At 42.4% G+C, this 27975-nt stretch overlaps 1 protein-coding gene across 1 annotated transcript; it reads left to right on the forward strand.

Annotated features, from left to right (window-relative positions):
• Positions 1-527: 527 nt before the first annotated feature.
• On the forward strand, positions 528-27690 carry CMTR1 (cap methyltransferase 1). The gene is made up of 24 exons (XM_021550479.4): positions 528-852; positions 2610-2754; positions 5982-6115; positions 6797-6955; positions 7356-7448; positions 8195-8266; positions 9551-9645; positions 9752-9824; positions 10022-10220; positions 12700-12818; positions 13066-13162; positions 14343-14475; positions 15405-15584; positions 15992-16048; positions 16987-17044; positions 17698-17766; positions 17933-18064; positions 18563-18685; positions 20062-20153; positions 20758-20826; positions 22221-22268; positions 22849-22961; positions 23505-23613; positions 25287-27690. Exons 2-24 carry the CDS (start codon positions 2625-2627, stop codon positions 25417-25419), a joined length of 2487 nt encoding a protein of 828 aa, XP_021406154.1. The 5' UTR covers positions 528-852; positions 2610-2624; the 3' UTR covers positions 25420-27690.
• Positions 27691-27975: the final 285 nt, after the last annotated feature.

A 27975-nucleotide genomic window follows, 5' to 3' on the forward strand; every position in this document is an offset into this window, starting at 1 on the left:
TGGAAAAGACCTCTGAGGTCATCGAGTCCGGCCCATGACTGAACGCCACCATGGGAACTAGACAATGGGAGTGCCACTTCCAGGCTTTCCTTAACACCTCCGGGGATGGTGACTCCACCACCCCCCCGGGTAGCACATTCCAATGTCGAATCGCCCTTTCTGGGGAGGAATTCCTCCTGCTGTCCAACCTGAACCTCCCCTGCGTAGCCTGAGGTTGTGCCCTCTCGTCCTGGCAGTGCTTGCTGGGGGAAAGAGGCCGATCCCCGCTTGGCTACGACTCCTTCTGGGGGTTGTAGAGAGCGATAAGGTCACCCCTGAGCCTCCTCTTCTCCAGCCTAAAAACACTCCTACCTTCCGCTACGCTACACGGTCGATAAACATTTGTATATCCGTGTATTTACAAATTATTAAGCAGCGTTTTCCGCGCGGGCGGGGCTGCCCGGGACCCGCCGAAGGGAGCGGGCCCGCGGGCGGTGCGTCACTGCCGCGCGCCGGCGGCCAACGAGGCCCCGCGCGAGGGGCGGGCCGGGGGCGGGGCCGGCGCCGCGTCGGAGCGGGGAAACGAAAGCCCTTCGGAGCCCGAGCCCTTCGGAGCCCGAGCCCTTCGGAGCCCGCCGCCTGCCCCGCTTTCGCCGTGAGTGCCGCCCTCTCCAGCACGGCGCTGTCCGCCGACCCCGGCCGTGTGCGGGTCAGCGCGGGGCGCGGCCGCCGGCGGCTCCGGCCGTCTCCCCGCTGCCCGCCCTCCGCCTGCGGGCAGGTCTCGGCTCGGCCTCTGCCACCGGGGGCTGCGCGGCGGGCGGCGTGACGGCGTGAGGCCGGGAAGGGCAGCGAAGCTGGGGAAGGGTTTGCAGGGTAAGTACTGTGAGGATACGGGCTGAGGGACCTGGGCGTGTTTAGCCTGGAGAAGATTAGGCTCAGGGGAGACCTTATGGCTCTCTACAACCCTCGAGAGGAGGGTGTAGCCAGGAGGGATTGTCCCCTTCTGCCAGGCAACCAGGACAAGAGGACACAGCCTCAGGCTGTGCCAGGGGAGATTTAGACTGGACATCAGGAGGAATTTCTCTGCAGAAGAGGTGATGAGACGTTGGAGTGGATAGCCCAGGGAAGTGGTGGAGTCACCATCTCTGGAGGTGTTCAAGGAAAGACTGGATGTGGCACGTAGTGCCCTTGTCTAGTTCCCAGGGTGGTATTCACTCATGGTTTGGTTTCGATGACCTCAGAGGTCTTTTCCAACCAAAATGATTCTGTGAGAGGCCGGTGGTGCGGTACAAGGGGGCTGTAGGGCATGGGTGGGGATGTGGAGGAACTTTTCCTCGCAGCTGCAGGACTCCTGAGGGACCGGGTGTCCCTAACTTGCCCCTAAATTTGCATGGTTTGAAATTTGTCAGGAAGTCAAGTGTGCTGAGGGACCCTTAGTGGAGTTTGGAGGGTGGGGCGTCTTGATAGGGGGCTGGTAAGAGTGAGCTAAGAGTGTTGGTCTCATTTGGCTCTCTCAGAAGAAATATAAAATGGATGGTTTATTAGAGATAAAGAGTAAAAAACCAAAACCCTCAACTGAGGCAAGAGCAGGTAAAGGTTAGTTGTCTGTAATATAACTTCTGGTGGAAGGGAGAAGATTTCTTAGCCATAGTGCAGTGAGGTTGTGGGATCATTTTGCAGTCAGAGTTGTGGGGATAAAGAAAGGATTTAGCCTTAAGCTGCCTTGTATGTGTTTGTGGAAATAAGTTTGATAACTAAAGGTTTGAACTGGTGACCTGGGGTATCTTATAGCCCAACAATTCTGTTTCTATGTCGTATAAGAAACACTAATCAAGGTACAGTTTCTTTTTTTTTTTTTTTTTTTTTCAGTTGCAGGGAGGTTTTAGCTGGTCTGCTAAGCATTTTTGCCTTTAAATTTTTCCCTTTTTCCCTTTCCTTGCTTCTTGTCTTCTGCAAGCCTTCCAAGCTGGCTTCTATTAACTCCATCTTAAGCATTAGACCTTTCTCTGAGTTTGTGCAAATTTATTAGCCACATCCAGAAACTGGATATTTTGCCAGTGATTCCTGGTGAAAAACACAACTGCATGCACAACTTGAGCACGCATATTTAACAAAGTTCTGTTTTAAAAGCCATGCAGAAAAGCTCCTTTATTAAGATTTGCAGAGGTGAGGTCAGAGTTGTTTGAAGTCTTGTGAGGAATTGGTTCCACATTGAATATTCTCCATTAGATGGACCTGACATTTTTTCAGTGTGTTTGGATAAAATGAATCTTCGATTCAGTAGTAGTAATGAACTGCCATATATTTAAGTTATTTAACAGTCTACATCTGGGTAACTTGATCTACTTGCATTTGGGGATAAGTAGGTTTGCAGAAGTGATTTGAAATTCATCAGTTATAGGGAAATTTCTATATCAGTTTCCCATTTGATTAGTTAAACTAGGTGTTTACAAAAACGAATTCAAAAGAAGCTAAGAGTTTAACCTAAAGACATTTATGTTGAGAATAATACTGATACTAATACTGAACAGCATAACATGATCTGTGCTACCATGCTACTGTGCATTACAGAAAGTAATGCTTAATGTTTGCCAAGTGTGATCTTCTTCTTCTTTTCGTATTATTTACAGCTCATACAGGAAACCATGAAGAGAAGGACTGAACCGGAATTTAGCAGCCCCCAAAATAAGCAGAAGAAGAGCAGAGAAGACTTGGGATTAACCCTCAGTTCTACTTCAGATGATGAAAATCAATTTAGTAATCATACTACTCAAGGTAAAGTTGGAGATCTGGAATGTGCTGCTGCAGGGGATATAAATAATAACCAGGAATAGAACCTGCATCTCCTGAATCCTAATTGATAGCCTGAATTTCAAGGATATACTCTCTTTAGGAAAAAAGCTACATTATTTATTTTCATAACATTGGATTGGTGTGAATTATTTTAGGCTTTTTATAAATCTTACATAAACCTTTTAATCTGGGAATTATATGAGTTCAGATGTAGAAAACTGGATTTGAGGTAGATGACATGCATGATCCAAAGCTCTAATCATTCTTGTCATACTGATCTTTTCAGTCTCAGCAGTTATTTCTGGTTTGGAAACTCAGTACTGAGGTGTTGTTGGTATTACACCATAAAGAAGCATTATAATCATAATTTTGTTGAAAAAGGAAGAAAGAAGTCAGTAGTCTTACCATATTTCTGCAGATGGGAGAAACTGAGATGACTACAAAGGGACCAGTTGGTTGGAGCTTTTATTTTGTAGGACCATCTCTTATGCTGGCTCAGTGTGATTTTGCCAGGGGACAGAGTTGTGAAAGCTCACAGGTGTTTGTTGTCAGAAAGATCTATTTCAGAATTAACTAATTGCCTACTTTTTCTTGGAGTGTGCTTTCTCACCTGGAGTTGGGATGTACCACAGATGAGGCATATGACCTGCACAATTGGTATGGGTGTTGTGGGACACTGAACTTTCCCAAGATGGTCCTTCACATTGCCTCACTGTCATGCCTGCTATGTCAGTTTTAGGATTGCTCATGGTCATGAAGTGTTCAAGTGCCTGAACACATAAAGCCTTCCCTTGTGAAAATGGAAGTGAGTGTGTGGGAGTAGCTGTAGTTGCAGGGTATAGTGTGTGTGTACCTGTCTGAGGAGGTCAGAGGTGCAGAATGTGAGAGCTGAGGTAGGGAATGCTCTGTGCACTCAGGGCTGAGCTAAAAAATTCAAACTGATTTTTTTTTTCTTTTTTTTTCTTCCTTTTAATTATTGAGTTCATACATGAATCAAAATAGGCTGTAAGCCTTAGTGTTTAAGAAACAAATTGATACAGCTCAAGGACAATATTTTGGGTAGAGTTAATTGTTTATTAGTGTATTACACCCATTTTGGTTTCTAATGAAAGAAGGGAGGTTGGGGAAAGAATTGATTTGAGATTTAATCTCAGCTGAGCATGGTTTAGCAAATCTAAAAAAACAAGAAGAGTTGTGAAGGGACTCCATTGAAATTTATGAAGCAGGTAATTGTGTTTAAGGCATTTTATGAGTCTCTAGAAAATAAGACAGGTAGCAAAGAGTTAAAAAGCAGGTAGCAAAGTTAATTGAAGCTATGTACCAAAGAAGCAGAAAGCTGTAACTGACCCTAAAGCAAAAATCCTTTGTGTGTTCTTAGGTAAAAGCTTTGTGAAAGAAACAGAAATATATCTTGTGTGATAGATGTTTGAAAATCAAGAAGGGTATAGAATGTTGCAAACACAGGTGAATCATAGCCTTCCTTGTCTGGAGCTGGAAGCCTCAAATGTTGATACTGTAAAACTCTAGTGTAGTAATGTGGGGACACAAGTCCTGAATCTTAAAAACTGCTCAGCAACAATCACTGAGGACACATTGAAAGTGTTTTAACTACAGTTTTATATTTTACGGTGCTGTCTTTCAGTTTTACTTCACTTTCTTGTAACAGATTTTTTTTTTTGCTGATTTTTCAGTTATTTCCTGTTACTTCACTGATGCTTAGTTTTCCAAACAGGAAAACACAGAGATCTGTGAGTTGAAAGAGAAATAGTCTGTATTTTTGTTTAAATTAGACAAATCTAAGAAAAGTTCAAATCTTCTTTTTAAGTATTATAATACTTTTGGGTTTTTAAACACATCTGTGGAGCTAAATTACTCCTTCTTAAGAGCTAAACAGAAAACAAACTCTGCTAACAATCTTCTGGTTTATGTCTGGACAACTTTTGTAGTTCAACTTCCCATATTTGTACAAAGCAGCACAAAATGATTTCTAGCACTGGGCAAACAAGGGAGCTCAAGAGGCAGAGGGCCAACACAGAGCAAAGCTGTGCTTGCTGTGAATTGCTGCTCCTGTGGTTTGTATGAATTAGCTCTCTGAGTTTATGCAAATTTATCAGCCACATCCAGAAACTGGATATTTTGCCAGTGATGCATGCACAACAGTATAGTAACAATATAACAGTAGTAAGAAACTTGTACCACTGCTTCATCCTCATAGTGATATTACCCCAGGAAAAACATAAAGACTCGTTGGATTGTAGGTCCTCCCTGAGCACCCAGCTGGTGCAGAGCACACTGAGACAAATGAGACTACCATGATTCCTGCCCAGATCCCAGTTACGTCCTGCCTGGAGCAAGTAGGTTTGGGCATCTCACAGCTGGAGGGCAGCAGTGAGGACTGTGCAGCTCATACAGGCCTAGGTTCTTATCAATTAGATCCCAAGGTGGAACTGGGCACAGACAGAGCTTCATTATTTGATGCCCATAAAGGTTCTGGTGTGGAAGGTTTACTTTGAGTGCTTGCTATGTATGTTGATATTACCTTGATTGAACCACTGAATTAAGTTCTTCCTCAAAACTTTCTCAAGGTATTTTAAAGAAGATTGGTGTTCTCTGACCTAATCTTTCACTTGAGTTTGTATGTATCTGTAAACTCTAGATGTGAAAAACTCTCTCACTTGCTGTAGTGAACTTGGGGATCCTTGCTATTTAAGTGGATAGTGGGGATTTAACTGAACTATAATAAATTTAGCTTTACTCTTCTTTCTGCAGTGTTGGCCATTTGGTAGATCCCTGTGTATTTGATGTGAGTTTTTGGCTAAGTTAGGGATGGATTTACACTTGTAGTTAGATAGGATATGGAAGAAAATTCAGTATGTTTCAGTATTGCAAAGGTCAGGCACACCACAGTACTATTCCTGTGGCTGCTCTGCTGTGTGATGGGGTTTGCTCAGCCCTTTGTGGGGCCTGGAATCCATGGGGTCAGAGAGGTTGGTTGTCTCCCTGAGGCAACAGGAAAGATAACCAAGTGTTGGTTGCACAGGGTGTGTTAAATTACACCTACACATTTTCTGTAACACATTTGAGATACCGAAATGTCCTCTATGTGTATGTGTTCAGAGTATTTAATGAGTCTCACTGTATTTTAATGTGATTACTGAGATGTCTTTCTTCCATTTGATTTTCATTCTCACTTTTTTGTTTGTTTTCAGAGTCTTCCAGTGGGTCTGAGAGTGAGAGCGATGAAAAAAGACCAGTCTTCAGCAATGAGTTCAAGCAAGACTCTCTTGTGGAGGGTACTTCATCTCGCTACTCAATGTATAATAGTGTCTCCCAAAAGCTTATGGTAGGTCAAAATAGTTTTGGGCCAAACTATTAAGAACTGATGAGAACAAATTGAAAAGACTAGTTTGTTGCAAAAAATACTTTAATTCTGATCCTCTTTGTTGCACAGTTCTCTGTCTATTTCCTTACTGTCTTGTGCATGCATGGAATTGACTGCATCCCTCCTTTTTGTTATTGTTCTCTTACTGCTAAAATTTACTGAGAGGAAAGCCTGAAAAACTAGAAGATAATGAACATAGTTCTTTTAACTGAAGAGATGTGTATGTGTTTGGTATTTGAAATGCATGTGAATGCATGTTCACAACGAATTTCATCACAGCATGAATTTTTTCCTTTACCAGCTTATTTTTCTATGAAGTGTCCATGCTTGCTGAACCCTGAGATGAATGGCTCCAGGCTCCTCACTACTTTTCTCTCTGAGCAGGCTCTTTCTACATTACTGAACCTTTTGTAATTTGCTGTCATCTCAAACATCATTCTTCAGATCTAGTTTTTTTGTATCCTGCCTCAGTGAAGTGAACTCACTTGAAAGTCCTGAAAGCTACAATTGAGATTAAAAATGCTCAATGCCTTCAAGTCACTTCAGAGTGATGTGCCATTTTCTATACTACTCTTTGACCTTAGCAGTAGTACATAAACTCAAGTCCACCCCCTCAGAGTGCTCCCTTTGCTCCCTTTATAGGCCAAGATGGGCTTCCGGGAAGGAGAAGGTCTGGGTAAATATGGGCAAGGCAGAAAAGATATTGTTGAGGCCTCCAATCAGAAGGGAAGGAGAGGCTTTGGCCTGACCCTCAAAGGATTTGATGGGGAGCTCAATATTGATTGGCAGGATGAGCCAGAGGTAAGTACTTTATGTTTTAAGTCCCATTTCTCTTGTCTTCAGCAAAAACTGGGGGAAAAACCCAGTTTTTCTTGGTAGTCTCTTTTCCAGTGTCTCTAAATTGTACTTTGAGCACTAGACTTCTGATGTGCCTTGATTATAAGACTCTAATAAAAGGGAACATGGTGAGTTTTTTTGGGTTTTTTTTTTTTTTTTATGGTGGAGATGTTTGAGGCTGTTTTTAATTATAAAAATAGATAATACATGTTTTAGTCCAGGAGGAAAAAACTCTACAGTTGGCACTGAAGTCATGGCATTACCCCTTATGCTAGCATTGGGAGGCAAACTTTTGGGGACCAATTAGTTTTTATATTTTTCTAGTAAAAGCATCTTTGGCTCTTCCCATGACTTGTGTTTGCAGCCTAGTGCCTATGAGAAGGTGGACTGGTGCCCTGAGTGTACCACGGAGATCCCAGATGCTCAGGTGCTGAAGGAGTGGATGACTGTGGGGAAGGTAATTTTTTATATCTTGGTACTTACCAGCCTAAGACAAAGCAGGAATACTCAGCCTGGGAGAGTTGCCATGTCAAAGAGCTGTAGAATAGCATGAACTGTGAGCAACCTCTTGAGGTTGCTAGTGTAGCTTTCTGTTTAGAGCAGATCCAGCTGTATCCGATCAGGTTGCTCAAGGCCTTGTTTAATGGAGTTTTGAGTATTTTCAAGGATGGAAGCTTCACAGCCTGTTTGGTCATCTGTTCAGTGTTTGACAACCCAGTAAACAAAAGAAAATTTACATATGGCTAATTAGCATTTTTTAATGTGGCTTTTGTCCATTGTTTCTTGTCATGTCGCTGTAGATCTCCAGGAGCCTAGGTGAATCTTTTCTGCCTCCTGTTAGGGACTTGTCCCATTGTTAGGTACAACAATAGGATCTCCCTTTCTGCATTCTGAACAAACTGTTCTCTCCTTTTTCTCATACACCAGGTATTTTTTGACCCTTGTCATTTTGGTGGCCCTTTTGCTCCTTTTGTTCCAATATGTCCATTCTTATACTAGGGAGTGCTTAAACTGGATACAGTATTTCATATGTGATCTCAAGGTGCCTAAAGTGGGAGAAAAGTCCTCAGTGTAATTGCTGCACTTTTGCTCATACAGCCTAGTGTGTGATTGGCAGCCTTTATCCACTATTGGTACATGCTGAATTCTGAAATGACAATATCATGCTTGCTAATTGCTCCCTGTGCTCTTGTTCTGTTGCAGAGGAAGTTGATGATTGAAGATGAAACAGAGTTCTGTAATGAAGAACTTTTACATAATGTCCTGCAGTGCAAGGTGAGCCCCCTTTTTGGAGAGGGACTGAAATTTTGGGGAAGCAAATGAAAATAATTTAAAAAGATTGAGTAGTTAGGTAATTGACAAGAGCTCAGAATGTACTCTGTCACCTCAAAATCACTGAGATGACCTAGCATTGTGTTTTTTGCTATCTGTTCAGCAGCCTGTTTTGAATCTGAGCCTTCTGGGAGATTTTCTTGGTTTAACTCCAGCTGGCAACTAAGCCCCCTGCAGCTGCTCACCCGTTCTCCCACCAGCAGGATTGGGGAGAACATGGGAAGGGTAAAAGGGAAGAAAAGTCATAGGTTTCGATAAAGGCAATTTTATAATAAAGCAAAAGCCACTCAATGGAAGGAAAGTAAAACAAGGAATTAATTAAAGGAATGAATTCACTACTTGCCATGGGCAAGGTGTTTAGCCATCTCTATTCAGGAGAGCAGGTCTCCATCACATTTGGGAAGACAAATTATTTGGGAAGACAAAAACCATAACTCTGAATGTCCTTGGCTTCTTCCTTCTTCCCCCAGCTTTATATACTGAGCATTATGGGGTATGGTATGGAATATCTGTTTGGACAGTCGGGATCACCTGTCCCAGCTATGTCCCCTCCAAGCTCCACAGGAATGCATTCCCTACCTACTTTCTGGCAGGGTGGTATGAGGACCAGAAAAGGTCTTAATACTGTTCAAACGCTGGTCAGAAGTAACAAAAACTTCTCTATGTTATCAACACTGTTTCCATCTCAAATCCAAAATGTATCTTACTAGATAATATGAAACTACTACTATGAAACAAATTAACTCTACCCCAGCCAAAACCATCTCGGAGATGATGTAAAGTGGTCACCTGCCCTTAGTCCGACTGAAAGGCTGAAGGCTTGACTAAACTGAGGAAAAGAGCTCCTCTTCTTTTCTTGTCTGTTCAGTCTTCCCTCCTAGATTTTATTATGCCCTTGTATACTGCAGTAGAGTGTGTGTGTGTATATATGTGAAAGAAATATTTTAGGCTGGGACTGCTTTTGAGGTGGCTAACCATATTATCATACTCTGGAGCTATCAGTACAGAATTTGTCAGTGTTATTAAATTTGCTTAAGAGCTGAGGCAGCTTAGAATAAGAGTAAATATCATTATGAGACAGAAAAACATTTTGTATTGGTGAACCAAATCCTGCATGGAGTTTACTGCCTAAGGAGAGAGGAGAAAGAAGCTAGGTAATGCTGATGCCTACCTATCCCTCCAGCCTGTGCCAGGTCCAACTGATGAGCTTTGTTTCTTTTTGTGCAGAGTGTATTTGATGAGCTGGATGGAGAAGAAATGCGTCGAGCCCGAACAAGGTCTAACCCCTATGAGATGATCCGTGGTGCTTTCTTTCTGAACAGGTTTGTACAGTGTCTGGTACTGTAGTCCCTTTCCCATGTATATGCCCATTTTCAGCTGTGGGAGCCAAGGATGAAACTTAACAAGGCCCCGTTTATGTGTTCACAGGGCTGCAATGAAGATGGCAAATATGGACCATGTCTTTGACTACATGTTTACAAATCCTAAGGACTGCCAAGGGGTGAGTTCCTCTAACTTTCAAACAGCAGTGCTTTCTTAGAGAATGTGGAAGGTGGGAAGAAAGGACAATCTTTAAGATACTAGCTGGGAAAACAGGCCCTTGAAAGATTCCTCTGAGCAGTGTAGTTTATGCTGTATGTGGTTTGACTGACAGGACCTATTATGGGTCAGTAGAATTTCCTCTGTTTCCTTTTGCAGGTGCCTTTGATAAAGGAGTGTGATGCAGAGCTGCTCTACTTTGCTGATGTGTGTGCTGGTCCTGGAGGCTTCTCTGAATATGTCTTGTGGAGGCGGAAGTGGCATGCGAAAGGATTTGGCATGACCTTGAAAGGACCAAATGATTTTAAACTGGAGGACTTCTATTCTGCTTCCAGTGAGCTCTTTGAACCTTATTATGGTATGTAGTGCACCCATGAGTGTTACCTGAGGTTTTTGCTTATGCTGCAGCCTCTGTATTAATGACAGGGCTGGTATTGATGCCAGTGAGGGGATCTAAGAGAAGCCTGGGTACCATTTTACAAGGTAGAAAGGGGCTGTCATTGGAGAAAAGGGTTGAGATTGGTGAGCTTGCATATCAAGTAATTTTTCTGACAAGTAATTTTCATTTTTTCAAGTAATTTGCCTTTATTTCCAGTCTGGCCTTGGAGTATGTTTCATTGTAACAGTTGATATTTGAGTACTTTGCTTATCTGAACATTACAGAGTGCTTAAAGATTGCTTGGCAATATTTATCTCACGTCACTGATCTCAGCCTGGAACATGGTGAATGAGATGACTTATAGAATTATAGAATTGTGTGGATTGAAAGGGACCTTAAAAATCATCTAGCACCAACTCCCCTACTGTGAACAAGGATACCTTACATGAGACCAGATTGCTCAAAGTCCTATCCAAGCTGGCCATGAACAGAGACTGGGCATCCAAAACTTGTCCAGGCCATGTGTCCCAGTGACTCATCCCTCTGAGTAAAGAATTTATTGTTAATGTCTATTTAAAATGTACCCTCTTTCAGTTGAAAGCCATTATTCTGTCACTATATTTCCTGATAAAAAAGTCCCTTCCCATCTTTACTGTAGCCCACTTTAGGTATTGAAGGGTGCCTAGAATCCCTAGAGCCTTCTCTTTTCTAGGCTATGCAGCCTCAGTGTTCTCAGTCTATCCATATGGGAGAGGTGCTCTAGCCTCCTGATGTGCCCAAAGGTCTACTAGCAGAGCCAGAGATGGAAACCTTATTTACCCACTGTCAGCATGTTTCTGTATCAGACCTTCCTAGCTGTGCTCTCATAATTGATTGTAGGATCAATTTAATAAAGATAAATAAAACGGATTCGGGCTAGAGGCTGTATCTGAATCACTATGACTAAATGAGCTGCTTAATCTGAGGAGGTTTGTTAACATGTTTTACCTTGCTTTGAGACAGACTATACAGGTGTACACAGACAATTGCTGCATCTCATCTCATGCATTGTAACTTGTTAATCTTGATGATGTGTTTGAGCACTCTATCTACCTTGCCTTTAGGACTAGGAGGAGAAATCCAAGGATTGCTAGTATTCGTGCTTCTTATTTAAGACTACATAAAAGAAACTGGAAAGTGACTGTTTTGTAGAGGGTTTGCTTTTCTGTTTTTGTGCCTTGTATGGTCTTTTTCCTCTCCATCACTGACTCTTGCCAGTCTTGACACCCGACTATGAGCTCTTAGAGAATGGTTAGTAGCACTTAAGGATTAGATCTTGGTTAAAGTGAAGGTTCATGGCAAGGGCAGCAAGGCTGATAAACACCTTGTTCTCATGGTTGCAGTGCTTGGATCTTTGTTAGTTCACGGCAAACTGGTGTTATGGGGAGGAGGAGATACCTGGAGAAATTAATAGCCCAATGTTTTTGATTAATTTTCTTGATCCCTTTCTGTTATGCTCTAAATCTAGTGAGGTGTGTACAGACTCTTCCACTGATGGGAAGGAAATAGCCTGCCATGATATTTCTGTTGTGAAGAATGGTAACAAATTCCAGTGTCACTTCACTTATTGACAGGATGGTTGATGAGGAGTTTAGTTATCAAAACTATATCATGCATCCTGATCACTTCTGCTTTCTAGTCCTCCAGTTGAGGTAATAGAATTTGTAGTTGTAGAAGATTTACAAGGTCTAATACCAAATAGAAATTCAAGCTTCCTTAAAGCACAAGAATATACCTTAGGTCAGCTTTCTAAAATACCAGCTGGGGGGACAATGTAGCTCTCTAAATTTTAAAGAGCTGCATGGGAAAACTGTGAGTATTTGTGCACAAACCCTATGTCTCTTTCCTTACTCCCGTTATAAACTTGTTCAGAGTTTTTTGGGAGGAGTTGCTTTCATAAAGCCCAAATTACACTGTGTTTGAAAATAAACTATTATGTTTCTTTAGAATAATTTGATTTGTTAGTAAAATGCACAACATAAAGAATTTTGCCTTGTCTGTAATAACGTATTTTTAATAGGTGACCTGTTCAGTGAAATTGAATCTTATATTTTCAGTAGGTTCAGCTATGTGTCACTCCTGCTTGGATGAGAATATTATGTTGTCATATAGTCTTCATTTGTCTTTTGCTGAGGCTAATGTACACCTCATCATTTGAGCATGGTTATTTTATGGTCTTGTTTCAGCCTGACCACTCAATCTGAATAATTTTTCTGAATTAAAAAGCATCTTTGTTTTTTGTGGTTAACTTTGGTTTTTAGGTGGTTTTAACAAAGGACTTTGTTAGTGTTTATTCTGCCTATCAAGGTCTTTGTAATTTCTGACTAAATCTTGATTGAATACAATAGATCATCTGCACATACTGATCTTTTGTTTGTACTTGCAAATGTGTTTTTAATTGTCTCATTTTTTTCTTTAGGAGAGGGTGGAATTGATGGAGATGGAGACATCACTCGATCAGAGAACATTACTGCTTTCCAGAATTTTGTTTTGGACAATACTTATCACAAGGGAGTGCATTTCTTAATGGCTGATGGGGTTGGTTAATTTCTTTTTCTTCCTGCACTAAAAAAAACCCTGACACCTTTGTCTGCATACAATAGGGTGTATGACATGTGTAGCTACAATGTGAAATTCTAAAAGCCTTGCCATTAAAATTCCTGGTGCTGATTCTTTTACCTTAAAGAAAGAGAAATGATCATGATTCCATGATTTAGTTCCTCAGAATCGTTTGCTTGACCAATAGATTTGTGGAGATACTAATTATATGCTATGTACTTTGCAGGGTTTCTCAGTGGAGGGTCAGGAGAATCTTCAAGAAATCCTAAGCAAACAACTCATGCTTTGCCAGTTCCTTACAGCACTTTCCATTGTCCGGACAGGTATATTTTGTCCATTAATCTTCCTTCTTCTCTGAGGTGTGGGTGGCACTGGGAAATGTTGCTGTACAATTTTTATTAGTGCCTTGAAGTCTGCTCTGACATGAGTTGCACAGAATTGAATGTGTATGCATAAGTCCTGAGATGATTGTCGCAAAGCTAAGAGATCTGGTGAGAAAAATAAGTGAATCTATGTTTGTCTAGCTTTTGATTAAAAACATGAGCTAAAATGCATTATTTTAAAGCACCTAATTTGTTGGGTTATGTAGCTGTCTTGGGGTAAAGTCATGCAGTGCGATAACTGGACAGTCTATCTGGGTTTTATGGCACTAGCTGGACCAACTTCCTCAATATCCCAGCTGATTGGAGCAAAGAGGTGTTTATCCAGTTCTTTATTTCCTCTAGCTTCTGAAGGCTTTTCTCCTTTAAATCTGCCATCTGTGTGATAAGAACTGATGCACCTCATTGTTGCTAAATGATGGACCTTACACTGTGTCTGATTCTGATGGCTCCTGTCTTCCACTGAGTTTAGTTAGCCTTTGGCACTGATACAGAAGACAAATTGTTACAAAATGAAAATTTGTATCTTGTGCCCTCTGAACCTGATCTGCTAAGGTGTAGTCTCAAATGTGATGTGATAAAAGGGGCAGAGCTCTGTCTTTCCTACATGGGTAGATGATAGTTCTGTAAAAATTCCTGCTTTTTGCTTGGGGAAATTGTTAAACTTGTTTGAAAAAGAGAGGAACACAGACTCTTTTTCTCTCTAGATGGCAAGTTGTTCTGTTTAGGTAACATCTATTAGTCTTCTCCTCTAGTCTGAGGTTCCTTGTTGCATATATCAGGGATCCTCTTCCCTGGAGGCATTGGGATAGCATGCTGCCAGGCAGTAGGGCACAGTCTGGGCCTGGAAGGGAAGGACGGGGGGCATATACAAGGTTTGCTTGTGAGACAGCCTACATACAGATTAGATTCTTGCCAAGGGAATGCTTTTCTCTCTTTGCTGCAGAGACTTAGGGAAGATGTTTCATGAAGTCTTGCTGACACACTTCATAACTGTCTTCTGGATGCTGTTTAATTGCACAAAAACTCTGTTGCTAGTTCTGCAGAAGGATTGAGGTGCTCGGTATCTCCTTATTTCCTTATAATCTGCTGGCATTGGTGTACTTCCTCTTTTTTTTTACAGGAGGAAATTTTGTCTGCAAAACCTTTGACCTGTTTACTCCATTCAGCGTGGGTCTTGTTTATCTGCTGTATTGCTGCTTTGAGAGAGTTTGCATCTTTAAACCTGTGACTAGCCGTCCCGCTAACTCAGAGAGGTGAGATGCTTGAGCATGAGGGTCTACTAAAGAAAACAATACTCTAAATACAGTGATAGATGGATTTGGGTAAGCCTAGTGGAAGCTTTGTGACCTGCCTCAATTAGCAGCTATCTTGGAGGAGCAAACATTTTAGATGTTTGATAAATTATAGAAAAGGTAAAGATGATATTTGCCAAATTGCTCTTATGAGAAGGAAGCTGTGTAACTGGGTATGTAACAAATCTTGTTCTGCATGAAACTATGGTTTCAGTGAAGCCAGAGGATATATGAGAGGTTGGACATGAGCTGGCACTGTGTACTCACAGCCCAGAAAGCCACATGTATCCTGGGCTGCATCCAAAACAGCATGGCCAGCAGGATAAGGGAGGGGACTGTGCCCTGCTACTCTGCTCTGGTGAGACCCATCCTGTAGTGCTACATCCAGCTTTGGGGTCCCCAGCACAAGGGAAGACATGGACCTCTTGGACCAAGTCCAGAGGAGGAGCACCACATGATTCCAATGATGGAGCACATTTCCTGTGAGGAAAGGCTGAGAATTGGGATTGTTTAGTCTGGAAAAGAGACGCTTAGGGGTGACATAACTGGGGCCTTCCAGTACTTGAAAGTACTGAATGATCTTTAAGATCCTTTCCAACCCAAACCATTTCTATAATTCTGTGATATTATCTGTGTTTTCATTGTACCTGTCTTAGCAGAATTGATTTACTGCTTAAGGGAGATATGTGGGGGGTTTACATAGGGCTGCATTTCCCTGCTTTTCCAGTGCTTAGAAAATATGCAATGACTCGGTGATAGGTCAGTTTGCATCTTTATAAAGATATTCAGGAGGAAAGAGCTCGTGGGGTTTGGGAAGCTCTCCGTATAATGGGAGTGTAGCAGACAAGTTGGCTGTGTGAAAGAATTGACCTCTCTGCCTTGCTCGTCAGGTATGTGGTATGCAAAGGCCTGAAGTCAGGGATTGAAGATGTGCGGGATTACCTCTTCACAGTGAACATCAGACTCAACCAGCTGCGCAATTCTGATGTGGATGTGAATCTTATTGTCCCACTGAATGTGATCAAAGACAACCAGGATTTCTACAATTACATTGTCCAATCCAATGAAAAGTGAGTTACTATGGGTGATGAAGGCTGCTGGCTGTAGGCAGATTAATTTAGCATTGCTTTCAGGTGTAACTTCCTGCACTCATGGAAGTACTTGTTGATGCTGGCACACTGCTCTGCTTTTGTTCCCTGAGAGGCTGAGCAGAGCAGGGGGACCCTGTGCTGACAGAAATGCTGTATTACTCTTAGTGACTGTTCAACCTCAGAGTACTGCATAGAAAAGAAAGTACTGCCTAATTTGTTCCAGTGATCTTCCTGTCAGTTATGGTTTTGTTGGTTAAAGATCCCTTATTGCTCTGTGAATCAGTCTGGCTTCCCCATTGTCTCAGCACTTTTTCTTGTTTTGACCAGTAGAACAATGTTGGTGGTGATTAATTTGCTCCCTGATTAAAACTTTTCTTCTCTTTTAGCCACTGCAAAGTTCAGATAAAGGCACTAGCCAAAATTCGTGCCTTTGTTCAAGACACGTGAGTATATTCCTCTTCCTTTTGGTGAAGACTGAATTAATCTACTGTTAATGAATTGTTTTGTCCTTGTTTAATAGTTGTGGATTTGAGCTGGTACTTGTCTTGGCCTTTGGAGCCAGGAAAGTGAAAAGTGCTTTTAGGTAGCTCAGTTTGTGTCTCCACCTGAGTTATTTGCAGTGTGTGGGTGGCTGGAGGAGTCTGGAAAATTGATGGTCTATTATCACCCTTGTTGAGAAGGCTTCCATGCATTGGATGATTTCCAGTTACCATAAGTGAGCTTGCTTCTTAGCAGGAATGTAAGCAGAAAAGTAACTTGCAGCTAGTATTTTCAATTCAACAGTAACCATCAAGCTGAGTGTGGTTCACAGCTGTTCATCTTTCCAGGGGCAATTCGAAATATCTATGTTACAGATTTAGAATTACCTGAAGTTTGATGTTAATTTCTTGCATAAAACTAAAGCCATTGCAATGTTTCCCTGCTATGGCTTTTCTGCTCAGGTATTATTCAGACATGATATGTGGTAGAAAGTTGAGTGAATATGGTAGTTAGAAATTGTCTTAGAGCTGATTCTTCCTTGACACTGTTTTTTGTATGGCCTTCAGCAGGTTTTCGCTATTATTCTTAAGTAAGGCTGTGTACCCAGCTCTTGGAGATTAGCATAAGTTTGTACAAATACATAACTTACTGAAAATATTTATACCCAATGGTACTTCCATGGAATGAAGTGATGGCTGATAGTAGTGCAGACCATGAAACAAAGCTAAACACAGGAACTGGAGGGTGGGGAGGGAAGGCAGCGTCTTCTTTCATACAACCCTATGTTCATGTTGTTCTCAAGCCAGGTGCTGAAAGTTCCAAATTTTATAAGGCTGGGATATCTAATGCTTGCAAGATCAAAGAGGTTTCAGCATCTTAACAGTCTGCTGTCTTTCTTTAGAACGCTGGTTGAGCCACGGCAGGCTGAAATCCGAAAGGAGTGTCTCCAGCTATGGGGGGTAAGTAAGGTGTCAAGCAGGCAAATTGTGAAGGTGTCCTTGCTATAGTGAAACAAGAATGGAGCTAAGGTAAAGATAGGACTTTCTAGATAGAGGTTTAATATCTTGTCTTTTGGGAAAGTCAGAAACTGTTTCAAGCTGTTATGTAATCAAACATGATGTGCCTGATTTATTGTGTATGGCTTAACTGAGCAGGCTTCTTTGCAGTTGAGAATATTTCATTTTACACAGAGTGAACTCAGTGCCTAGATCCCAAGCAGTAGAGCTCTCTAAAAGGTCTTATTTTACGAGTCTGCAGTTTCTATTTCCTAAGCTTTTGACTCCAATGTGGCCATAGATATGGCAGTTAGTTTCACAGGCTGATGGTGTGTCTTTGATGAAAGGATATTTTATCAAAACATGCATGACATCAGAGGTTTAGACTAAATCTTTCTGGAGTTGCTGGTTGGTTTCTGTGAGATGTGGTATGCCTACATTAAATTTGTAAAACATGTGAGACATTTTATTTGCCACATGACATCTCTTCTTCATCTCAAATCCCAAGAGCAGGAGTTTCAGGGGCAGAATGTTCTGTCATACATTGAAACCAGAAATGTTCCTTTGAATGTGCCAGAGAATAACACTCTATATCAATTGTTCGGATTTGTTTTCAGATTCCTGATCAGGCTCGTGTTGCTCCTTCATCTTCAGATCCCAAGTCCAAGTTCTTTGAGCTGATTCAGGTGAGAGCTTGCCTAGAGTCCTTTCATACAAATATAATAACTTTTTTTCTGTTGGAATTAAGAGATGAAGAAACTAGTCCTGGATTATTGCTTCATGTAGAAATTATGTTTACCTGCCTGTTGATGTATTGTGTCTTTCTTGCCTTTTCCATACTTTGCTTTTTAGGGCACAGACATTGATACCTTCAGTTACAAACCCACTCCTCTGAATTCCACCACACTGGAAAAAATTCGCCAGGTGTTTGATTACCGGTGTATGGTGTCTGGAAGTGAGCAGAAATTCCTCTTGGGGTTAGGGGTAAGTGCTAAGGACACTCCAGGAGTCTTGCTGATTTATTTTAATGGTGCTATTCTGCCTTGCAGTTTCATCCCGTCCTTTCCTGTCCCTAAAGGCCTAAAAGCATCCTGATCAACAGTACCTGAGACTGCTAGTTATTTATGTTTCTTTCACCTGATGTCATTGGCTTTCACACTAATTAACCCTTTTTCTGTAATCTCAGCCTACACAGAGACCTGCATTCCTGCTTGTGTCTCTAATTATCTTCACTGTCCTTTTAAAGGTGTTCTATATCTGGTGCTTTGTGTGGGTGTGAAAAGTCACTGGTAGATTAGAATTGGGGTTCTTGTTCCTTTGCTGTAGAGGTTAAGGTTCTTCCTTAAAACTTATGACAAAGAAACTGCTTGTGACTGCCTAGGACAAAAAGATTCTCTGAGAGCTGCTCTGCAGTTAGAGGTCTCTTCTTCACCCCTGCCCTCAGGAAGCCTTGGCTGAATCTGACTCTGTCTTTATGTACAGAAATCACAGATCTACACCTGGGGTGGTCGCCAGTCAGACCGCTGGACAAAGCTGGATTTGAAAACTGAGCTGCCACGAGATACTCTTCTCTCTGTGGAGATTGTTCATGAGCTGAAAGGAGAGGTAGGAGCCTACTTTCTCTCACCATTTTGCTACAAACAGAGGTTTCACTTAATCTGTGTAAGATACTGCAGAATAAATGTTCCATCTGTGATGGGTCCAAGGTTTGGGTTTTTTTTGTATATGATCTTTAAAGTAACTATTTTGGATTAAGTTCCTTCTTTCTGTCCAGTCCTAGAAATATAAGCTTTCAACATTGTTTTGAAAACGCTCTGGACCTGCTGTGTTGCTGTTCTAAGTGGAGCTGCACAAGACATTGCCACCATGACTTCATGTGTCTGTGGCTCTGTGGGTACATAACTGCTCAGTAGTGACTGGAGACTATGAGGAGAAGATCCTCATGGTATATTTACAGTGTAAGGTGAAAAATCCCAGCTGCCTGGAGTTTCCCTGTTGTCTTGCATCTCAGAAAAGGATCCTGTAGTGTGCTGGTCTTTGTGATACTTGATAAGGCACAGATAGCTGGTGGATGGCAACCGTGGTCCTGCTCTCCCTCCCCTAAGACAGAACTGGGTATTTGAGATGCATTAGTGTGAGAACCCCGGGCTTGCTCTGGGGTCTCATGTGGTGGTAAAATTTCTCCTCCAACCTGTGCTTCCAAAGAAAAACTCCGCAGCCTCTTGTTGTTCGGTCTCAAGGCAGTTTATTGCTAGTTATCTAAAAGATTGTGTTCGCGGGCTGCGGCTGTTTGGTCAGCGGCCCAGGCAGAGACACACACACACACACCCTGACATCCTCTCTGTCTGCTGTCTTCTTCTTCTCTCCCCCCGCCCAGGGCTGCTGCTATCTTTTATATGATATATTATGTATTACATGTTTGTAGTTTTCCTCCAATACCTACTACCTATATTACAAAGTGCTTTTCTACTCTAAACCAATCTGTAAATGCCAACATCACCAAGAACATGGAGGCAAGGAAGAAGGAGGAAGAACAGGATCAGCCCACTTTCCTCCATCTTAGAACTTCTGACCCCCATGTACAAAATAACAATCCCCCTGTACAATACTAAAAAAATTTCCCCTCTACTTTGTAACTACTTTTACTATGCTATCTAACCCTTTGTGACTGCTTGTTCCACCTTCAAAGTTGGTAATCCATTCCATGGCTCAAACTCAAAATCACAGCTGTTTCCAGCTGCCTGCTGAGGTCTAGAATGCTTCTGAGCAAGGCCTGGAACCTCTAAAAATGTCTGAGAGACATTTTGAGTTCCAACACACTAGTTCTTGGAGTATGCCATGTTCCTGTATAACGGGCAACAGGGAATTTGTGTATTTCTAATATCTGGAAAGGTGCTTTCTTGCTAGAAGAGATGTCCTGTCAAAAAACAGGCTGAAATAGCCACAGCGTCAATAATAAATCTCTGTATTGCCCTCCTTAGGGGAAAGCCCAGCGAAAAATCAGTGCCATCCACATCCTCGATGTCTTGGTGCTGAATGGCAATGATGTTCAAATGCAGCATTTCAACCAGAGGTATGTGGATTCTGGATAAGCGTTTTTCTGTACATGTGTAGGAGTGACTGGAACAGTGTTTAGACAAAAAGCAGAATGCTGAGCAAAGGGAGACAAGTGCATTCAGCTGAAATACTGCTATAAAGATGAACTGTGAATGAGGCTGCTCTGAACTGAAGTACATATAGGCTTTTCCAACTGTATCTTCTCTGTGTACGAGGGCAGCTCTAACTTCTTTCTTAGTGTAGGCTGAGCCAGGCATGGCTGGGGTAAACTGACCATTCTAGGAATATGAATGAGCTGAGAGAGAAGGAACAAGCCCCTCTATTTCCATCCTCAGGGACATAATGTCTCTGCTAATCCTGATAGCCTGATAAATATATCAGTGTTCAACAGTATGTGGACTTAGAGAGTAAGCTATGGAGACTCATTTGTAACGGATAATAAGCAGTATCACTGGGCACTGAATTGGGAGAGCAGGGTGAAAAGAAGTCTTGCTAGACCCATTTGCCTAGCAGTGTGCATGTCCTGAGTTGGCAAATCACTTACTCTGTTGAAGCTGTTACCTACCTGCTGTACCAAAGGCCTTGTTAAATTGCTGGGTTCTCTTTCCATGTTCATTCAGGATTCGGCTGGCAGAGAAATTTGTCAAAGCTGTTTCTAAACCCAGCCGGCCAGATATGAACCCCATCCGGTGAGTGATGCCTCCTTTCCTCAGCCTCGCTTGCTTTGGTGTCAGTGTGTTGGAGGACATGAAGGGCAGTTAAGTTTCAGGCTGAAATTCATAGTTCTGTTACGTTCTTTGGAAAGAGATTAAAAACTTTTTATATATTTAAAGTAACTATTATTAATGGAGAAGTTGAGCCCTCCTTTCACATGTCACACAGTCACATTTTCATCATAGGTGGATTGGCTGGTGTTGATTCCAAATATGTGTGATTGTAGGTCTAGCAGCCAGTGAGCTTAATCATTGCAAAGAATTCTGTCCTTGTCTGCCCTGAAGGGTCAGCAGCAGTACAGTGATGCTGACTGTTAGTAAATGCAGGACTGACCAGCATCTCTGAGGACAAGGCTTTAGTTACAACCCCCAGGAAAGTTCCTGACAAAGGGCTTCAGCTTTGGTTGTCTCCTGGCCTTCTATTTCATTAATTCTACTGCAGTGTAGCATAAGAGCACAACTGTGAAGGCATCAGTCAGGTATTATGGACGAAACAGCTTCTCATTCACAAGCTGAAGTCATTAATGAATCTGGAGGAAGGGAGAGAAGGAGCTTCTTGATGGCTTAATGAAAGGCAATGAGTGGAATTTCTGCCTAGTGAAAAACAGACATTTGTAATAACTGGAGGTGCCCAAAATGCTGGGGAAGGCTGAAGGTGAAGTGAGAAGGAGAGCTGGGGAAATGGATTGTAGAGAGGTCATTTGCTGCTTTTGTGGAAAGCTGTTAAAGTGTTTCTGTTGTGCTCTTTGAAACCTAATGCTTGTAGGGATGTGGGAAATGAGTGGTTGTTGTGTCCAATTAGAGGCAGTGCTTTTTTAACTTACTGATTGTTTTTCTGTCTCAAAACAACAAAACCAGGTTGATGTAATGACAGAATGAGGACTCAGAATAATATTTATTGATTAAAAAAAATTCTCTTTTTACCTCAGGGTAACTAACAAGTTTATTGCATCTCTGAGGATAGTAATGGTGAAGATCAGGTTGTTAATTTTACTGTGAGGCCTGCATACTGAGGCCCGAACATATCTGGGACTGACCTTGGTCAATTTATCTGATGGGAAAACAAAAGCACCTGACTTTCACTGTTTTTACTTTTCTGTATAGTCAACCTGAGGTAAAAATGCACAGCTTCCTTAGCAGCAAGGATATTTATCTGCTGCTTACAGCAATCCAGCCATGAACATGCAGGTGTCAGGTTTTCTCAAGCCAGGAAAAACTAGTCACTGAAGCATAAGATAGAGGAAAAGGGTGAGTCTCAGTTGAGCCTGACTACCTCATGCTGTATAAAATCAACCATTTGGCTGCTCCCTGTAGCTGGGCAGAAAAAAAAGCACAGTTCTTTTTTTGAAATAACGTTTTTGTCTTCCCAGAGTGAAGGAAGTATACAGATTGGAAGAAATGGACAAGATTTTTGTGAGGTAAGCAATTGGTGCAAATAAAACGTCAGGGCCCACTGAGGTTATCAGTCACTGGTGCACAGGAATGGGAGGGATGTTCTGATCTGTGCTAGTGGGGTCATGGAGAATGAGCTGTTAGAGCTCATGGTGGCTGCTGTTCCTGAGATGCTGCTCACTCAGAGCATCATTCTGCTGCATTCTCATGCCATAGATGTGGCCAATGCACTTCATAGCAGTTGGAGTAGCAACAGTGCCTGAGTTTGGGTGCAGAAGTATCAATGGTTTCTCAGTGGCTTGAAAGGTCGAGAATTGACACTTGAAATAGGAACCCTGTTTAGATCAATTATGGTAGCTTATCACAGATTTTTCACCACAGCACTCAATTTGCAGCTTGATCTAGACAGGTCTGACTGGTTTCTCTTGGCCTGTGTGGGTAGGCAAAAACCTCAGTATTTCAGGATGTGATGATTCGATCCTGTCCTGTGCCATGCTGTCAGTTCTCATTGTGACATTTTGGAGAAGGGGGTGGCAGGTGGTACAATGTGTGTATAAGCACAGTAAAGGAAGAAACACTCTATCACTGCCTTCTCTCAACATTTAGGTTAGAGATGAAAGTCATCAAGAGTTCAGGGGGAATGCCCCGGCTGTCCTACACTGGCCGAGATGATCGGCATTTTGTGCCCACAGGACTCTACATCGTACGGACTATGAACGGTAGGGAGAGTCTTCACTCCCTCTCAACTTTTCTTTGTCTCTCCAAGTAAAAAGTATTGACCAGGCTTACTCATATTGTAACTTGGTAAACAATTAATGGCACTATTCAAATGGATAGAGATTAAGTGTTTGCATGTAATGACAGTAGCTTGGATTTGGGTGAGGTTTAGGGTGTTATATGTAAGTTTTCTGTTGTGGGTTGATTAGTTATCATGTGGGTAATTCCATTTATTTACATGACTGACTACCTTCTTTTTTTCATGAGATCATAATTTTTCATCATGATGTTTTCCAGAGTAATAGGATGTGGAAATACCCTGTTTCAAAAGTGAGCTTCTAAATGGAGGGAGAAGGTATTTTTCTCAGTGAATAGAGAACAGCTTGGGATGCAGGTTGTCTTGGGGGAAGGAAGGAAAAAGGAGTAATGGAAAGATCACAGTTGTTCTTATAGATTCCTCCTGCCTACTTTTACTGCATGTGTATTTCTTCTGTGATTTTTTTTCCTTTTTATTTTCTATCTGATCCCTGTAACCCCTCTGCTAGATCCCTGGACAATGGCATATAGCAAAAACTTCAAGAAGAAATTCTTCTTCAACAAAATGACCAATGTAGCGACATACAACCTCCTTCCTGAAGCCATTGCACCCTTTCAGTGAGTATAAGTCAGAGCTGAGGCTATGGAGGGTATATGTCTACCAGTGTGTGCGTGTATGCACCTGGGTGTTTGGAAGGGCGCTCTGCGGTGCTGTGTCCTTGCAGTCGTTTGCAGTGCAAGTGCAGCTGGTCACCAGAAGGGTGTGCTGCAGGAGCTGGCATCTTCTCAGGCTTTCAGGAAACTGTTGATGTGGAATCATGGATTTTGCAATTAATGGCTATGAATAACAAACATCCTAGAACTTCGTTCTGCTGTCTGCAGCAGACTACAAGTTACTGAACCTCCTGCATGTGGGAAAGTAGAAATTGAGCCCAGCAACTGTAGTTTTCTGCATCTCTGTATTTAACATGTTTGGTTGGAAGTTGCTAATTAAAAAGCAAATCCCAGTTCATTTAGCCCAGGCTCGTGGGAAGCTAGGAGCTGTTTTAAAGAGTGTGAGAGAGTAAAACAGTAGCTCCTTGGGAAAGGATGGAGTGGCTTGTCATTGGACAGTCATTAACATCGTGGCTGCTGAAAACCATCTGTATCTACTGAATACCAGGTTGAGGTCATTACCCAAGTACAGCAAATCCCAAGTCTGATCCCTCAGGGCTCCTCAGTAGAGAGGTTCTGCACTACCACCATTACCCAGGACTGAGTCTCTGCATGAAAACTTGACATGAAATAGCACTCCTGATTTTCTCACTTTGAATGTCCTTACCTGTCTTAGAGCAACACCTTTCAGGAATCCTTAAGCCTTTCTTCATGTGGTGAATGGCAGAACAGGCTTAAAAGGAGAGGCACATGATGCTTTTTCCCTCAGTGTATCAGGTTGGGGTTAGTTCTGCCTATGTACTCTGAAATAGGCCAGCATGAACCTACAGGAATGCCTGAGGTGGAGGGAGTGCTTGTGTGGGACTCCAGAAGAGATGTGTTGTGGTTAGTTGAGTACTAATATGTCTATAATTAGGCACTGACATGTGCTCTTGTTGCTGTGCTAGTACTGCTTTGTTAGAACAGAAGCATTAAATAAGATATGAATATTAAGTGCCACTAATTGTACAAAACTAAAGGCTGCTGTGTTGGCAGTAATTAGCAGCTCTGATTTCATTATGCCTGGGACTGTTGATGCAGTGAGGGAGGGCTGTGCTTGATGCAGTGGGAGATAGTGCTGTAGGCCCAAAACTCTCAGCAGCAAAGTAGGGCTCAGTTATTTCACATGAGGGGAAATAGGGAATGATCCTAGCTGCTTTTGTGCCTTGGGAAGTGCAAGCTCCATAGGAGAGCTGTTACTGATTATAGAAGGTATGTGGTGAGGGATTAGGTTGCTGCTCCTGGCAGACTTTCTAAATTCTTCATTAAGGTCTTTCCATTGCCTGCAATGACAGTTTTGTCCTCTGGGTTTATCCCCAGTGACTTGACTCCTTCCAGCAAATACTGAACTGAATTTGAGTGAGGCTAGAATTAACAAGTTTGTTTCCATAGAAATCTCTTAGGCTTGGCTGTTACTGTACTTTGAGGGCTGTAGAGTTTGTAAGGTGAATGAATGAATGCACTGGTCTTGCCTAAGGCACATGTTCTGAGTATTTCTATGTGGCTCCCATAGCAAGGACAACTGTCTCTCGCTGGGATGGAGGTGTTTTCCTTTCCCTTCTCTGCCAAACTAATCTTGCTCTCCTCTCTGCCCACAGTGTCTGCCATTACAGCCGCCTCTTCTGGGAATGGGGGGAAGGTGTCAAAGTGCATGACTCTCAGAAAAGACAAGATCCAGAGAAGCTATCAAAGGAGACTGTTCTGTCTTTCATCCAAGCACACTACCCCTAACCCTGTGCTCTTGAGGGTGCAGGGAGGGGCTGAGCCCAGGCGGAATTCTTCAGGGACTGATGGGACTGGGAAGGCTCCACAACTTCTATCCTGGTATTCTCCAGAGCTGATTTCCTGGAGATGATTGAACCAGAGGGTGGTATGCAGAAGGGACAGGATGAGGCTTTACCCTGGTAGTGTATATAAGAGTCCAGCCCAGGTAGCACCTGGTGCCAGAGTACCTAAGGTGACTCCTGGAGCTGAGGCCTAATGTTCTTTTGTGCTGACCTACTGCATGCATGAGGCCAAGGGGCTGGCAGCTTTCTTTGCTCCTATTCAAACATTCAGCAAGGTTTGTGGAGCTCTGTGTGTGCCAGAACTCTGCAGGCTTCTGCTTCTCTTGCAGTGTGGGAAGGAGCAGAGATGTTTTGATGGCAGAGCTGGGCAACAGCACACTGAAGCAGCCCTGCATTGCTCCTGGCAGCTGTCTCCTTGGCTACTATATCCAGTGGAGGGCATTAAGTCTTTGGTGAGCTGTGGGCAAAAGTTACATACTCTTGTCGGTGTCTCCAACGTTTCTGTTTATCAAGGCACTCAGCTAGTCACTAGCAATTATTATGTGATGGCTCCCTGTTGGACAGATGCCAATGCAGGTGATGAGTACAGTTCCTGGCACAGATCTGATGTGCTCACACCTCTGCAAGCTGCTGTGAAAAGGATTTCCCCTCTCCAGATTAGTGACAGATGCCAAGCCAGCAGCCTGGGGCTGATTTATGAAAATGTACCATGGTTGGTATACGTGCTTCATGGTACTTCTGAGACCAAAGTGCTTTGATTCTTGGTACTCAACATTATTACCTAAACCTTCAGAGAGGAAGGTGGATGTGGGAGGGAAGACACAGAAAAGTTGGGATGCTGAAGTCTCTGGAAGAAATGATGGGAATATCTAACTTAGTTAAAAAGACTTGGGGCTTCAGTAGAAAGATATCTTGACTTTAACCATGTAGCTTAATCAGAAGCAATCCTGTCCCCTGACTGGCAAGGTTACCAGACTTTTAAAATATCAGAGTGGCTTTGAAATTCTCTGTATCTCATTTGACTCTGGAACTGCATCTGATGTGAAGGCACACAGCTAGGAAACTCCTCTCAGTATGGCATTTGTGTCAAGATTTCTCCATGCAGTTATATGCCAGGCTCAAAGTTGGCTTCCATGGCACTTTGCCAAGTCTTCCACATAAATCAGAAGATAACACATAGTCAAATGTTTTGGGATAAACAGCAAGATAGTCCTCTTTTTTTGTTTGTTTTGTTTTGTTTGTTTTTAAACACAAATTGGCAGTAGGGAGAAAAGTGATTTAGGGATTTGTCTGAACTGTGCCTTAAGGAAAGCTACAGCTCTAGAATCTATAGCAGTTGTTTAGACTATGTCTTTTTCTCCACATCCATATGAATAATTTGAACAAGCCTGTGCAGCAAAACATAGAAACTTTGACTTAGACACAGGTCTGTCAAAACAGTTGAAGGACTGCAGGCTGTTGAGGCATCCTCTTGGCTGATTTGTAGATCCTCTCCGCTCTCAAACATTGGTAAAACATGTATGAAAGAAACTGTGGCTCTTCCCCCTAAACAACAAGAGGTGTGCCATTAGTAGCTTTGTCTTGGCAAAGGCACTTCCATGAGGGATGGGGAAGAATAACTCCCAGTAGGCAATAAAGTACCTTAACCTCTGGTGTCCAGACCTGTGTAGAGCTGGCTTTTTAAACCAACCAGCAGTTTTAGTTCTGAGGACCTCTATGGACTGCCTTGAGTCTGTTCCAGTGCCAGCAATGCATGCTGCTCCCTCTGCCAGGCTCCTTTCCAGTATTGTGTCCTCAGCTCAGAGCTTTGACTCCTGTGGGCTAGCACACAGAAGAATAACTAGGAAGTAAACTAGGATCAGTGTAGGCCTTGGAGGGTACAAAAAAACTTGGTCAGTCTGCAGGCTAGCTTTTATGAATGGATATTTTGTTTACTCAGTTGTCTCTAGTTCCTCATTGTAATTTGCTTTTATTTTTATTTTTGATGCACTGAACCTTAATTCCAAATCTCCCTTCAAGAAGGCAGGCATGAGCCATCAAGCTACTTGCTTCCCTGCTGAGGAATTATGTTGGGAAGGGTGGGTGAGGAAGGTCTTGTTGAAGGGAGTGTTTATGTATGTTAATTGCACAATGTATTATTATTAGGCTTTGTATAATTTTGTGTTGACTTCTATGTTTTTATGTTCTATTACCAATACAGCCCCTTTAGTTCACAGCAGTGCTTCTTTCCTTTGCTTCCAACAAAATTTGGGCCAGCAGTGTCTGTCAGTGTAGCAACAGAGAAATGTCAGCAGAGGTAAATTTTCAAGGCAGTTCCTTTTAAAGGTTTTTGTGGCAAGTTTAGAGCATTGGAATGAGAGGGGATTATAGTCTCTGGCACTCCTGCAGCATGGGTAGGCTCTTGTTCCACTCAGAGAAGTACATTCCAGGCCACAGCAGACTAGTAACCCACTGTTGAGAGCTCAGTGACCAAGGGGTTAAGTGCCTAACCTAGTCTAGG

The sequence above is a fragment of the Lonchura striata genome, chromosome 3 (assembly GCF_050655825.1).
Source record: "Lonchura striata isolate lonStrDom1 chromosome 3, ASM5065582v1, whole genome shotgun sequence".
Taxonomy (NCBI): Eukaryota; Metazoa; Chordata; class Aves; order Passeriformes; family Estrildidae; genus Lonchura; species Lonchura striata.

Coding starts and splice junctions, on each gene's coding strand:
- CMTR1 (XM_021550479.4), top strand. CDS start 2,625: ATGAAGAGAAGGACTGAACCGGAATTTAGCAGCCCCCAAAATAAGCAG. Junction 16,049..16,986: donor CGTGCCTTTGTTCAAGACAC/GTGAGTATATTC, acceptor GTCTTTCTTTAG/AACGCTGGTTGAGCCACGGC. Junction 20,827..22,220: donor CCAGATATGAACCCCATCCG/GTGAGTGATGCC, acceptor TTGTCTTCCCAG/AGTGAAGGAAGTATACAGAT.